This window comes from Aulonocara stuartgranti (assembly GCF_965226115.1).
Source record: "Aulonocara stuartgranti genome assembly, chromosome: 17".
Lineage (NCBI taxonomy): Eukaryota > Metazoa > Chordata > Actinopteri > Cichliformes > Cichlidae > Aulonocara > Aulonocara stuartgranti.
The window spans coordinates 41,252,924-41,268,735 of NC_138953.1; the positions used below are offsets into that span (position 1 = coordinate 41,252,924).

The 15,812-nt window shown below is 43.1% G+C and overlaps 1 protein-coding gene across 3 annotated transcripts in view; it reads right to left on the bottom strand.

The window, feature by feature from the left end:
* Positions 1 to 15,581, bottom strand: part of tmtc1 (transmembrane O-mannosyltransferase targeting cadherins 1) — an 84,525-nt gene extending 68,944 nt beyond the window's left edge. Inside the window, exons 1-2 of one of the 3 annotated variants that reach the window (XM_082510376.1) lie at positions 15,075 to 15,581; positions 8,057 to 8,234 (exon numbers count right to left, since the gene is read on the bottom strand). In XM_082510376.1, coding sequence (XP_082366502.1) covers positions 8,057 to 8,234; positions 15,075 to 15,370 — 474 coding nt within the window. In that variant the 5' untranslated portion in view covers positions 15,371 to 15,581. The remainder of the gene's footprint in view (positions 1 to 8,056; positions 8,235 to 15,074) is intronic. The other 2 variants (XM_082510374.1, XM_082510375.1) reach the window with 2 other exon arrangements.
* Positions 15,582 to 15,812: the final 231 nt, after the last annotated feature.

The window sequence follows — 15,812 nt, forward strand, 5'->3', positions numbered from 1 at the left end:
GTCCCTTCCCTTAAAGCAGGTTTCAATTGGTCCTTTTCACAAAGATCGATCATCTCCAACTCAGCCGCAGCTTCATCTGTGACTAGCGGGACTTTCAAACAGCCGGTCTCTGCATTAAATCGGTCGACGAGGAATGTAATCTGTGGCCTTTTCAATTGTAGATCATGGAACCGGGTCACGAAGCTTTCGTGCAAGTTTTCAATCAGCGTTGCATATCTGGCTCTTTGCTTACTCAGGGCAGCGCTGGCGACTTGCCCGCTGGCTTTTAGCAGTGGGAAAATGCTATAACTCCCTTTTGAATATGTCTTGAACAGCTTCAGTTTGTTGACAAATGCAAACACACTTTGCACCAGGTCAGGCAGCATTTTTAACTTACCCTGCAGGGTCAGGTTCAGTCTGTCCAAGTGACACAGCATGTCGACCAAAAAGGCCAGATCCATAATCCACTTGAGGTTCGAGAGCTCGGGATAGTCCTTCTCTTCCATAAACAGTTTCACGGCATCCAAAAGCTCAAAGAAGCGAGAGAGTACCCGGCCTTTTGACAGCCACCTCACAGTGCAGCGGCAGGTCACCTGGAAGCCCTTGGTCCAGCTCAGCAATGAGATTCTTGAATTGCCTGTGGCTAAGCGCATGTGTGCGGATATAGTTGACGATTTCCATCACAGGCTTCGTGACGTTATCTAAATTCAATGATTTAGACACGAGTTGCTCCATGTGGATGATGCAGTGGATGATCCAAAAGTCAGGAATAGTTTGGTCAGCTTTGCACAGCCCCACAAGCCCGTTCACAGATCCCATCGTGGCTGGTGCTCCATCCGTGGCTATTGCAGTTAATTTCGTTATGGGCAGATTTGCTTTTTCAAATGCAGCCATCATGGTTTGTTCACATCTATGCCACGGGTTCTGTCTTTTAATGGCACAATATCCAGGAGTTCTTCTTTGATCACACAATCGTTTGACACAGACCGTGCAAATATTGCCAACTGAGGCTTGTCTTCTATATCACAACTCTCATCCAAAGCGACACTAAAATACTCACATGCTTGAAGGTCAGAGTGCAACTGTGATTCAATAGCCGTGTTAATGTCCGATATTCTGTGTTCAACAGTGTGGCGGGACAGTTGGACGTCTGATACCACGCGGTTTAATTTGTTGTTTTCAGGAGACAAGATTTCAACAACGTCACTGAGGCATTTTTTAACGAACTCCCCTTCATTGTATGGCTTTTTAGCCCGTGCAATGTTCCCAAGCCAGCTGATAGGATGCGAGCGTTATGGTCTCTGACCGCTTCGTAAATTTTTGGAAAAACTGTATCTGCTTTTCTGCCTGACTTTTCAAAGTGTGCTTGTGAAGTTCAGTCCCTTTTGGAAATTCCTGGTCGATGTTAGCATGGAGTGAGCTGAAGTGGCGCTGAAGATTTGAAGCTTTGAAATGCACTAATGACGTCTGACATATAAGGCAGAATGGCTTACCATTGCGTTCAACAAAAAAAAAATATAAACTCTCCCACTCTGTTAAAAACGTCCTTTGTTCATCTTCATATTTTCTTTTCACTGTGCATTTTTTCCCTGCCATTTTAAGGGCGAACTTGCTCCTACTGGGAAATTTTGCAGTATTTTCATCTCACACACATGGCCATTTGATGAAAATACAGTATTGAACTCAAGTGAAGCGAATGTGCACATTTTAAAACAACAACACAAAAAAACCTCAAAACACAAACACAATCTTTGATATGAATGTAAGAGCCGCATGAAACCAGGCAAAGAGCCGCATGCGGCTGGAGAGCCGCGGGTTGGCCACCCCTGCTCTAATGCTTCCCAAGTTTCTGCATGTTCGTCTATTAATCCATCCACCACGATGTTATTCCTCCTCTATTCATTTTCTAAACAATCCAACTTGGTTGTTAACTCTTTGGTTTCCCCGCATATGCTGCTGACCACTAATTCAAACTCTTTCTTTCAATTTGCTTTTAATACTTTTCTCTTTGGTTTGCAGCTGACCGACAACACCATCCGTGAATTGCAGGCTGGACTTAACATCCTGTACATCCTTTAGAATGCTGTCTAATCTTTTGTTAGTTCTGTCTACAATTAATTGAACAAATGACTTGAAGTCATCTTGCTGACTTTGTTCCTGGTGAACATTACTTGTGCCAAACACTGGATGATGATCTTCAGCTTTCCAAGGGCAAGCTATTTAGATTTTTGTCAATTAACCTACTGTTACTTGTCCAGACTGCTTGCGTTTTAAGTGGAGGGGCACACACTTTGAGCATTACGTGATCATGTTCACATGGTTGTGGGAAGCCAAAATCATGATTATGATTAAAATATGTATAACTGTGCAGCCCTGGCACTAACGGATCGCCATGCTCATGGAAACATGAGCATAAAATGTCACGATCATTAACGTCAGCCCCTCAGGCCATCCTCACGAAGTCTGTTTGACAACACTCACACCAGTGGCCTGGTAGAGGTCAGCTTTTAGGCTTCTGTTAGTGCTCATCCTGTTTCTACTTGCAGAGAGGAGCAGATACCGGTCTTGATGATGGGTTAAGGACAGTCTATGGCTCTGTCCTGCTCTCCTAGTATAACTGCCTGTTTATACAAAGCCAGTCATCTGGGAATGGCACGCATATTTGTGCAAACCTTTGTAAGGTCTACAGAGAAAAAAAACAAGTGAAAAACTGAGAAAATGAGGAGGGAAAGCTGCCTCCACCCGTACAACCATTCCAATTTTGGGGACTGCCTCACTGTTGCCCCTGTAGTGTACCTCTTGTTATTTCACCCCCTTGCTACTTAACTGATCAGACGGATGGTCTAGAAGTTTAAAGCTAGGCATACACTGCGAATTTTTCAGTCGCGTTATTCAGCTCCTGCTCAAACTGTATGATTGAGTCTCAGGGGTTGGAAGTTCGTAGGTCAGGATGCAGGGTCTCTCACCAAACGGCCCGATGCTGTGATGCGACCTGAGTGCTCACACTGTACGTACATAACATGAAGCTTATAACACAAAATCTGTGTCTCGCTCTCCCTCTCCGTCTTTCACTCACACAGACACACACACCACCACCACCATCAACTTTGCTAAATTGCTAATGAAAAATATTGAACAGGCAGCTACAATCACGACGGCCGACAGGTTTGATTTTCTTGCAACCAAACGACTGCTGATAGGCAGCTGGTCGTGAGGTGTTAATCGCTTCTCGTTACGCCACGTATACTACACGATGCACGCCTAGGGATGGGTACTGGTATCCTGACATAAACGGTAGTGACCAGACTGAAAAGCAGCGCACATTTCGGTGCTTTATTTCGGTGCTTTATTTCGGTGCTTTTTTTTCCCCTGAGATGTCATGCACTTTGAATTCTAGCCAATCATTTTACCTCTCCAGGGATAGTAGGCGGGCCCAGGTACGTAAGTTCTTTTAGAGCAGAGCTACAGATTAAAAATGCCCAAGGTGAAGCGGGCAAAAGTCTGGCTGTACTTCACAGCAAAATATGCAAACTCAGCAGCCTGCAACAAGTTCTTTAAGCTGATACTGTGATGCTGTCAAAGGAGGTAACTCCTCGAATCTGATGAAACGCCTGGCGACGCATAGCGTTTTTTTTAAAAGCCGTGAAATGCACCGTTATTGATAGCTTGCTGCGAGACCTCACACCGAGCACATCTACTGCGGGTGTGGTGCCTGTTAACGGACCCGGAGTTAGCAACATCCCCCAAGAACCTGAAGAGGAGAGTCCTGGCCCCTAGCCCTGCCAGTGTAGCAGAAATGATGAGGATGATGATGCAGCAGCAGCCGTTCTTCTCTGGGTGAGTCGCTTAATGTTGTTCGTGTGTAATTTACGTTGAGTAGGCTAACCACGTTATTAAATTAATGCATGTAAGGTGAACTAGCAAACACCGTCGTAGTTGCATGCGGCTGCCTTCTTGTTTGATGGCAGATGCTCCCTTCACCCTGGCCAAAAATGACCAAAGAAAAAGTGGAAAACAGCTAAACATGAGAGGTTTTTGGACAAAGTTTGTGTTTTTTCCATTTTTTAAGCACTGCTTCCAGCCAAAAGTGATACCATATATGCCCTATAGCTGCAGAAAAGGCTAACATCTTTTTACAAAAAAACAGCTGAACATGAGGTTTTTGGACAAAGTGTGTGTTCTCCATTCTTTAAGCACCGGCACCGTTTCAAAAGTACCGGTTTGGTACTGGTATTGGATAAAACCTAAACGATACCCATCCCTATGCACGACACGTTATTAAGGCGAAACTCGGGCTGATCCCCAAAACGGTCACACAACTGAAAACTCGGCTCAAAATGGGCCAAAAATTGCACAGTGTATGCCCAGCTTACCTGACTCGATGTCAAACTCTTATTAAAATGTGTTGAGTTCATTTTTGAGCAGTGTTGTTCTCATGTGGCTTCTAAGCACCTCCAGATGTGCTAGGTGTAACTGAGAGAGAGGTTGTAAATATCTATTATCTATAACAGCCACAGACAGACAGCCCCCATTCCAAAAAGAGCACCTGTGCAAAATGTACATAAAAACCTGATGAACAAAATGATTTGCAAATACTGTAAACCCCCATTTTATTCATAAAAGAAAACATTCATGGAAAACACGAAGTTGACAAAATATATATTTATAAGAAACAAATCAGCACTTTGAATTTGATGGCAGAAACACATTAACACAAAATACATTTTTCACTCCTATTAGTATTTATCAGCATGTGTGTTACAGCCAATTAGCAGCTCCTCATCCTCTCCCCCAACCGATCCAAGAGTTTGGGCCTGAGATGAGCATCAAAGTCTATGCAAGACTGAACTAGCTGTTTCATGCTTCCTATTCTCACTTTGTTTTCTACTGCGTAGTCTTTCCAGTTCACTCTCTCTGTCTCTCTCCCTCGCTTCTTTCTCTTAATGTCTCTCTGTCCTGTTACAGCCCCTGCTGCACTCAATTCCTATTTTCTTGCCCGATCTCTCTTTGCCTGCCTCTGATTTCCTTTCATCACCCTCGTGTGCCAATTTCTATACAGCTCTTTTTCCACGCTACACATTCATCTACCCTCCCCTTCTGCTCCTTCCATCTCCAATTTCTCTGCAGCGCTCCTGTAGTGAACGTCTGAGCCCTTTGTTGTTGTCTCACCTGTTGAAGTGAGTGAGAAGAGTCGTAGACTGTAAGCTTACAGAACTTGACTCACCACCTCTCAGAGGCAGATCAGAAGAAATGTTGCCCTTTGGGAATCACATGGAGGTTGAGCTGAGGGCACAAAGAACTCAGAGGACTGATAGCCAGTGATGGGAATAACGGCATTACTTCTTTCATTAACGAGTAATCTAACTAATTACTATTCCTATCATTACAACGCTGTTACAGTTACTAACAAGAAAATGCGTTTGCGTTACTATTCTTCAACTAACAGACGGTTGAAGCTGTGTTCAGCTTACCGCACCTTATACCAGCTGCAGGAAGTAGCTGTAAGTAATCTGGACGCTACAGCTTTAAGTGGCTGCGCGCTCCCGCGGACGGCGATCACGATCACTGTCTAGAACAACACCTGGAGCTAAGGGGGCAAAACAATCGCATGAGTGCTGCTGTTTGACTGAGGAAGAATAAAGTAGTCGTGGTAAGCCAATCACATGACCACTTAAAGACAAAGCAACAAGGTGACATATACCAGTGTATAAACTGTGTTGATAGGCCAGTAAAACCAGAGTCATGATAAAAAATATATACGCGTGTTTTTCCTCAATAGTTTGGTCACGTTTACTGTCTAAGGACAGCGCAGCGAGCACTCTCTGCTTATGAGCAAAAAAACAAAAAAAAAAAACAGGGGAAGTTTTAGGAGAGAGAGAGACAGCAGAAAAACAGAGAGAAGGAGTTTTGAGATGTGAGAGATTTGTGACGTTTAGCGTGTTTGGAGTGTGTAGTTAATGTGTAGTGTTGTGACAATGAGGCGACTGCTGTCTCCAGGTAGAAACAGTAGTGATACACCTGCTGCTGTCAGACCTGCAGGTATCAGCCTGTGATGTTCTCCTTTATAGTGGACAGAAATTATTTTTTTGGAGTGGCACAAATAATTTGTGTGGCATCTTATTGAAATTTGTCTGATTTTAGATCAGTTGTGTTAATACAGTATGTCAAAATGAAAACCTAACTGTAATTTCAGACACGAAAATCAAAAGTAGTTAAAAATGGCCAATTATACCCTGGACCCCAGAGGGTTAAACTTTTTTTTTTTTGTTTAGGCTAACGCAATAGTTACTTTTCAAGTAATTAATTACTTTTAGAATATTGTAACTCAATTACTAACTCAGTTACCTTTTTGAAGAAGTAACTAGTGACTATAATTAATTACTTTTTCAAAGTAACTTGCCCAACACTGCTGATAGCAGGATACCTGAGCCCTGCTGTGTTTCTCAAAGCTTTGCCCCCGTAGCTTGATAATGCTTTCTTTCTCCTTTCCTTGATCCTTTGGCTCTGACAGGGAAAAGTTGCTCCATTTGAGGGATGATTTTAGATGAACAAAATGAATAGATAATTTAAATAAATTAAACAATCTTTCTTCTTCTTCTTTCATATATTGCAATCTATTTGTCATACAAGTTTATATCGTGAAAAAAATATGAATACTCAGTGAAGAAGTCAGTCAGAAATCAGTTACTATTGCCTGGCCACTGATTTCCTCTGCATACCAAGATGGTCAGCGATTTCATCACCTCCTTCAATTGTTTGTTGTCATTTGGTTTTAGAAGCATTTTTTGGTTGTCATTTTCTAAATCTGTTAATGACTGAAATATCATTATCATTAACAGATATACAGTAATTCTCCAACTGCCCCTGCGGGCGGTCTATCCTTCAAGCTGAGGTCCTCTACCAGAGGCCTGGGAGCTTGAGGGTCCTGCAGTATCTTAGCTGTTCCCAGGACTGCGCTCTTCTGGACAGAGATCTCTGATGTTGTTCCCGGGATCTGCTGGAGCCACTCGCCTAGCTTGGGAGTCACCGCACCTAGTGCTCCGATTACCACGGGGACCACCGTCACCTTCACCCTCCACATCCTCTCCAGCTCTTCTCTGAGCCCTTGGTATTTCTCCAGCTTCTCGTGTTCCTTCTTCCTGATGTTGCTGTCATTGGGAACCCCTACATCGATCACTACAGCCGTCTTCTTCTGTTTGTCTACCACCACTATGTCCGGTTGGTTAGCCACCACCATTTTGTCCGTCTGTATGTGGAAGTCCCACAGGATCTTAGCTCGGTCGTTCTCCACCACCCTTGGGGGCGTCTCCCATTGTGACCTCGGGACTTCCAGGTTATACTCGACACAGATGTTCCTGTACACTATGCCGGCCACTCGGTTATGGCGTTCCATGTATGCCCTGCCTGCTAGCATCTTGCACCCTGCTGTTATGTGCTGGATTGTCTCTGGGGCATCTTTACACAGCCTGCACCTGGGGTCTTGCCTGCTGTGATGGACCCCAGCCTCTATGGATCTGTGCTCAGAGCTTGTTCCTGTGCTGCCATGATTAGTGCCTCTGTGCTGTCTTTCAGTCCAGCTTTCCACTGTGACAACTTGGTCTCTACAATAATGACTCAGTTTCTAACTGGAACACAGACCATCAGCTCCACCCAGACATATGATCTCATCCCAAAATACAGGAGAAAACACAGACACAGATTGATGCTTCATGAAAATCAAAACCTTCATTTTTGAAACCTGGCAACAAGGGGAATGGCTGTCTGACAAATGTGTGACAAAAAGCAACAAAACGAGCAGCGGGAGCAGCTTAATGAAGATAGACTTGAGAAGATAAAAGTCACTGCTCTGTTGGTTACCATTTCAAATGAATGAAATATCCTGTGACTATCCTGTGGTCAACGTTTCAACTTAGAGGAGGAAAAATTTATCATTTTGAATGAACCTCTTTGTCTGAGATGTTGAAGTGGAAACCAGTTCTAGTGGGCCAGGACAGTCAAGTTCAATATGTTTCATGTGATAACTGAAACTCTGTTGTCATATTCCCCGAGCAGCCTGTAACTTTATGGTTATACTCACAGCCTCGGTGTGGACAGGGTGCACGGTGAAGAGGAGCGCCGTGACGAAGGCCAGGCGGCGGTTTTCAAACACGTGGCACTGGCATACGTGCATCAGCAGGCAGGTTACGGTGCAGTGCAAACACACGTTGACAATGTGGAAATACAGAGGTGTCATACCACCCAGCACGATGTTCAACCTAACAGAGAGAAAAATTCAGCTCTGTGAGATGGACAAAGTATAAAAAATAGAAATCTTAAAATATCATTAAGAGAGTGAAAAATAAAGTTTAATATCTTTATTTTTCTCAAAGACCGACACTGTTAGGGGACAGCCTTGTCTAAAACACATGCACATCTTTGGATTTACTGAGACAATTCCTGAAGTAAATTCGGTTCTGTGTTCGTGGATAAGGTGACCGTCTTATAATTCTTAACAGAATCTCAGTTTTCACAGTGGCATGAATTTCAAACACAACATGATTGCTTTGAAGGAAAATGTTAGAGCAAGTAAGTGAACATTTTGTCCTCAAAGTTGATGCATTATACTGGAAAGATGTTCATAAAGCTATTCAAAACATCTTTAGCACATATTTACCCTTTGATTTCAAATCTATATTTTAGGATACACACCCTCAGACATAAAGAGTGCAGAATAAATACTTGGTCTGCTGTTGGCTGCAAGTAAAAAGGCACTGACCAAAAGATGGCTAACACAGGATTCACCAACAATTAAACACAGCTGGATTGATGTAACTTGAGAGATTTATAAGATGAAAAAGATAACTCTTTTTTAGTGAATTTAGAGTATGAGAAATATATAAAACACTGGAGAAAATGGCTCTGCTATGTGGGTTCTATGAGGCTGGGTGTTAGGCCTGGGCGATATGGCCTAAAATCCATATCGCAGTATAATTTGAAGCATGTGTGGTAATGATATATATCGCGATTTATTCTTTTCTTCTGTATCTTACGCACTTAAAATCCATTACTTTTCTCAAAAATCGACAGTGCGCCTTAAGTATGAATTCTGGTTGTGCTTACTGACCTCGAACCGATTTTATGTGCTACACGGCGCTCAAACCTCTGTCAAAAATGTTTTAGTATGGCTTTGGTAAGCTACGAAGCCGCACCGTTTGATGAATTGTTGTAGTCAGGAGCCTTGCGGAGTAATCTGGGTCCTAAACTCCGTCCGTTTCAGGTCCCAAAGTCAAACGAACACTGCAGAATCACTGAGAGTTATAAACTGTCTAAATTCTTTCATCTTTAATAAAATGATCAGCGTTGCTGCTTTACCAGGTGTAACACTTAAGTTTAACATCCAGGCATCCATGAAAACAACAGAGTTAGAAGTTAGCAGGAAGTTAGCTCGCTAGCTTCCACCTAAACATGATATAGCATGTTCTGACAGAGATTTCTGAAAAATCCAAACGTACAGCTCTGCTGTCATTTCCAACATGAATGAAGACAGAAAACTAAACAGCAGTGACGTTTGTAAGGTTACTGAAGTTGGGCTAGCTACTATATAACGATGTGCTACGTGATTGCTAGCGACACGGCTATGTTAGCATAACATAAACAGTGAAGCTGGAGGATGAACGCCAACTTTTTTCCACTCGATAAAAGTTAACGTGAGGGTTTCCGATGGTTAGGGACAAATGCAATCGCATGGCAGGATGCTGTAAACGGACCAAACTTCAGTCAGGAGAACAACTGAGATAATCCATCCACAATACGAGGTTAGTCATTACCTCCTAGGACCTGGCGTCCACATATGTGGACATCACATTTTGGGTTGTTTAGACCAAAATACTAAATTTTGCTCTACAAAATAAACTACTAACTCTTTTATGCTATGTCCACACCTACACGGGTATTTTTGAAAACGCAACCCAAAAAAGGAGTTTTAAAAAATCTCGTTTTCGGTGATTCCAAACGCCGTTTACTTGTGGACGAGGAATATAGAGTTCTTCACGCAGCGTCAAATGTATGTGCCTTTTTTCACGTCACGCTCTGCGCCACGTTATTGTTTATACGAGATGAATTGCAGAATGGCAGATAGTCAGATTAACAGTATTTTGTCTCTATCTTCAGGTTTTACACGCTTACATTAGGGGTGCAACGATACTCGTATCGATATTGAACCGTTCGATACAGTGCTTTCGGTTCGGTACGCATATGTATCGAACAATACAACTTTTTTTATTTATTTTATCAACTTTTCTTCTGACGATGCTGTCTGTGTTGAGCGCTCAGTGGATCTGCGTTCGACTACTCCGCCTAGGCTGCACTGTCGAGTGCAGATCCACTGAGCGCAGCGCAAGCTAGCAAGACAGAAGCTAAGCTCGTTGCAACATGGCAACTGCCTCAACGCTACCCGAAACTGAACCTCTCCCACCCTCATTCAGATCTGGCGCTTGGAACTATCTTGGTTTTCATGTGAAGCATGACCCTGATGGTAAGCGCGTCATGGACAAAAGTAAAACAGTATGTCGGATGTGCCACCCAATGCTCAATTGGTGGGAACTAGTGCGTTAGCGCAGTTAGCTTGTTGACGTCGTCCAGCCCTAAGCACGGGAGGATCCACGGTAACTTGTTAACGGAGATTTGCTGTGTTATGGCGTTAAAGTCATTTTAACGAGATTAACGCTGACAGCACTAGTGGGAACACAACGAATATGACTGCACATTTACGCCGACAGCATCCTAGTGCAAAGACAAGTGGAAGCAGACAAAAACAACAAGCACGCATGCTACAAACTTTACCCAAGTCATTTAGACAGCCGTTAGCACATGATTCTCCTTATGGGGACCTGATATGTTTAATATGCTGCTAAGAATATAGCCCAGAAGAAGCGTATAGTAGAGCTTTTATTTTGGAAAGAGCCATTTCTCTGTAATAAACTCTCTTTTCCAAAGATGAGGGATTTCTCGATCAGATAGATTTATTTTTTTTTATTATTTTGTTGTTTCAGCAACATTAAATTTAAAAACTGTACTTTTGAGCTAAAATATATATTTATAATTTTAATGAATGACAAATTAAAAAGGCATGAACATTTTTTTGTATCGAAAAAAAAATCTAACCGTGACACCAAAGTATCGAACCGAACCGTGAATTTTGTGTATGTTGCACCCCTAGCTTACATATACACACGCAGTTACTGTCCCTCCATTTAGAAAGGCAGAGGCCTAATTATTTTACGTGTAGTTGTTTTTTTCCTGTGTAATAACAAACAAATTTCCCACATGTGGGACTAATAAAGGTTATCTTATCTTATAATATTCAACATTGCTATCAATGCATTTTTCAAAAAAAAAAAAAATCCTCTCTTTGCAAAATGGGTTCAAAAACATAAACAACTGTGAGATACTGTTTGTCCGTGATTTGGAGAGCCCAGCGCGTGCTCACGACGAAGGGAAAAGCAATTCTGCAGGGGAGAAGTATTTGGGAAATACTTTTTTTAACTTTTGAAATGCTGCTGGCTTACCGACACGGAAAACTTTAAAAAAACAAAAAAACAAACAAACACACACTCACTATGAGAGAGGAATAAAATGTCTGATTTGATTAATGGCCCATCGTATCCCACCAGAGCTTTATGTCTCGCAACAGCCATGCTCTGTAACTAGGGTTGCCAACCGTCCCTTAAAAAACGGAATCGTCCCGTATTTCGAAACAAAAGTACACGTCCCGTATTGAGCTAATAAGGGACGCACTTTGTCCCGTAATACAGTGAGAATCAAAAGTAGTCTATAAATGTTAATGGAATTAACGCTTTGTTTGAAAACATAATTCCCAGCCCCTCTCCTGATTTGTGACCAATGAGCTGACAGCACACTTATGACAATTCGAGTATGACAATTCAGATTACCGCTCATCTCATTGGTCGAGGAAAGGTCGCTTACGGAGAAAATACCGGAAGACAACAGATGACCATAACAAGAAGCATGGCCAACAGGGAAACAAACGCCGACACTGCGGTGCAAGTCTCGGACGACAGCACACCTAAAGCTGGGCAGACACTGTGCGATTTTTTCAGTCGCGTTATTCAGCTCCTGCTCAAACTGCACGATTGACTCGCAGGGGTTAAAAGTTGGTAGGTCACGATGCAGGTCTCACACTATACGGCCCGATGCTCTGATGCGACCTGAGTACTCACACTGTGCCTCCATAAAATGAAGGTTATAACAGAAAATCTGTCGCGCTCTCCCTCTGTCTTTCACTCACACAGACACACCACCACCACCATCAAGTTTGCTAAATTGCTAATGAAAAACATTGATCAGGCAGCTGTGATTGAGCAGCAATGTAAATCCAACTATTTTCATGGTTGTTGTGGTCGTGATAATTTTGTGAGGCCACATCGAAAAGGCTCGGATGAGCTTTCCAAAGTTCTACAAGTTGTGCCTCCATCGCTTGTGTCCAGATCACACGCTGCACAGCCGTGCTGCGCCGTCTTTTTCGCTGACATTTGTGTTTGCGCGTGCGCAGTGTGACAAACTGCGGTGACACCCTCACGACCAAGCGATTGATGATCGGGAGCTGGTCGTGAGGTGTTAATCGCGTCTCGTTACCCCACGTATACTACACGACGCACGATGAAGGCCAAAATCGGGCCGATCGCCAAATCGGTCGCACGACTCAAAAATCGGTTCAAAATGGGCCAAAAATCGCACAGTGTGAGCCCAGCATTACACTCACACAGACACACACACCACCACCATCAACTTTGCTAAATTGCTAATGAAAAACATTGATCAGGCAGCTGTGATTGAGCAGCATGTAAATCCCACTATTTTCACGGTTGTTGTGGTCGTGATAATTTTGTGATGCCACATCGAAAAGGCTCGGATGAGCTTTCCAAAGTTCTACAAGTTGTGCCTCCATCGCTTGTGTCCAGATCACACGCTGCACAGCCGTGCTGCTCCATCTTTTACACCAACGTTTACGTGTTTGCGCGCGAGCAGTGTGAGCGGCTGTGATGAGACCCTCACGAGTGATTGATGATCGGGAGCTGGTCGTGAGGTGTTAATCGCTTCTTGTTACCCCACGTATACTACACGATGCACGATGAAGATCACTCAAAAATCGGCTCAAAATGGGCCTAAAACCGCACAGTGTAAGCCCAGCATTATAGCAGCAATGTTTGTTCCCCTCAGAGAAAGGGAAGAATGGGAAAAGGAAAACACCTGGCTGGAAAAAGTTAATATGGGCATGTGCAGTGAATATCAGCGCTATGTGGCCAGAAGTGTGATAATATAATTTATTTTGTGTAATAAACAACTGCAAGGATAGATGATTACAAATAGATGACTAATACATAAAAGTAATACATAGATGAATAATGATGATGAGTTAAGATGCGTAATCATGGGAACAAGCGGGTTTACAAACAGGAGCAGCTGATTAGCATTAGAAAAGCTGAAATAATACCTCAACTGAAGCCAATTGTACTAAATGCACTAAATGTGCACTGTTACAAGAATGTTTTTCTTTCTATTGTTTTCTATTATTTTAAGTTAAGCAGGACAGAGTTCTTTTAAAGAAAGATTTACTTATATTCTCAAAAGTTAAGCATGACAGGCTTCTGTTTAAGAAGGAGACCTGTTTTACTGTGTTAATGTTGTCATTTTGAGCTAAAAATAAATGGCTAAATGATCATTTGTTTCACATGTGTTCATATCACAAAGAATAAACATCTACTTAAATCAAATTCAAGTCAAATGGTTAAAAAAATAATTTCACACACAAAAAAAGAGCTAGAAAATTCACCACACTGGGAAGGGTGAAGACAACTGGGTCGCCCGGCCCTGGCCACAAGGTGTCCCTTATTTATTTTTCAGGGAGTTGGCAACCCTATCTGTAACCGGTCCCGTACCAGCAGACTGAGAGACAGCTTTTTCCATCAGGCCATCAGACTGCTGAACACGTCATAGACACCTCAGCTTCACTACTGGAACTTCAACATTATGCACTCCACACTGTATATAAATGCCACTTGTTTTGCACATATTCAACTCTGTATATTTTATATATTTTATTATTATTATTATTATTATTATTATTATTTTATTTTTTTACTATTTAATTTGTAAAAATGTGTATACACACACACACGTAGGAAAATATTTAGTATACACATCCAGAAATGCATACACTATTATATATTGTACATATATTTATTAGTTTCAGGTTGGCCATTCTTGTATTTTGCTCGTTTGTGTTGTTGTGTTTGCACATCTCTGTTGCTTGTGGGGCTCGCACACAAGAATTTCACTCGCATGTGCTGTGCCAGTGTGCCTGCACATGTGATGTGACAATAAAAAGTGATTTGATTTGATTTGATTTGATTTGATTTGAACTAACAAACTGCCTAATGAGGAGGAAACGTGGGGAATGATGGAAACATAGGTGAGCATTTATCTGGAGGCCATTGTGCGGACTGTTTACTCATTATGCTCTTCCTTATCAGACATTCCCACCCTGTTAAGGAAGCCCGACTGGGTACTCCCCACCCTCGCTATTTCCATCCATCGACGACCCGAGCACAACAGACCAGCCCACTCCAAAACCGCTCCAACCACTACTACATCTCCACCCATACAGTACACCTCCAACTACACCACCAGACTTCAAGCACCTAAAAACCTGCGCAACAGGTTCCACAGATGTCTGTGCGATACGTGAAACTTGAATCAAAGTAGTAACGTGGGCTGGACGGCTGGATGTGCTGAGACAAGCTGCTCTGCACGCTCCAACTCTGCATAGAAAGAACTGGAAGCGAGACTCTCGCTGTAACATTCCTCCCGAGAAGACCCTGCCTGGTATCGGCACATAGCCGGGGTTAGCAGCGTTCGGCTATTGCAAAGTTCAGCATTTCGCTACAGCAGCCCGTCCCTACGAGGGACAGCTGGATGACGTCAGCCCGAAACACGCGTTTACATCGCGGAGCTGTCGATCCAGCAGAACGACTAGCACTAAGTGTTGCTGTTCAGAGCTCCAGGTAAGGCGGGAAGGCTGAGTTCCGAGAACTTACTTGAAGGTGAGGATGCACAGCGGTCTGTAAGACTTGTGGCTCGTGTTGTCCGCCATCCTCTTGCCCCAAAAGTCGTCGCTGAAGATGTTTCTGAGGCTGGAGCCAGGTCGGACGTCCGGATTGTTGACGATAGCCCACACATCGTCGTGCACCAACTCCCCGTGGAGAGAGTTGCTATAGCACAGGATACACAGGGCGGCCAGCGCGATGTAGCGACCCGCAGCCCACACCGTCTCCGGACGGACCGTTACCCGCGACTGCTGGCAGAATTTCTTGTCCCGTGCAGACGCTGTCATGTCGGGCCTGGCTTTCCCCGCGGCTCTGGCGGACTGAGAACGGGAGTAGCAGAGAATACGTCCATTCCACCTGGAGTGTAGCGGCTCTGTGTTCTGGGGACAGCAGGGATGGTGGAGATGTACTTTGTTGCCTTTAGGTTCTGTGGGAGAATGTCCTACTAGTAGGCCATTCCTAGTATTAGAAAATGTGAAATCGTCTTTATTGTTTTTATTTCTGTTATATTTACATTACTCTTTTCATAAATAGTTGTTTCATATTTACTATTAACAAACCAAAGAGTAATCTGTTTTGTTTACATACAAAGGTATGCACTTGATTGGTCGTTCTTGACCTTGACAACATCAAAGACAAGTACATCAGTTGCCCCCTTAGAGTCTAGTCTTTTTTGGAGGGGGAGGGGCAAAATCGCTGGCAATATCGTTATTATGTTGTTTGGTTTGT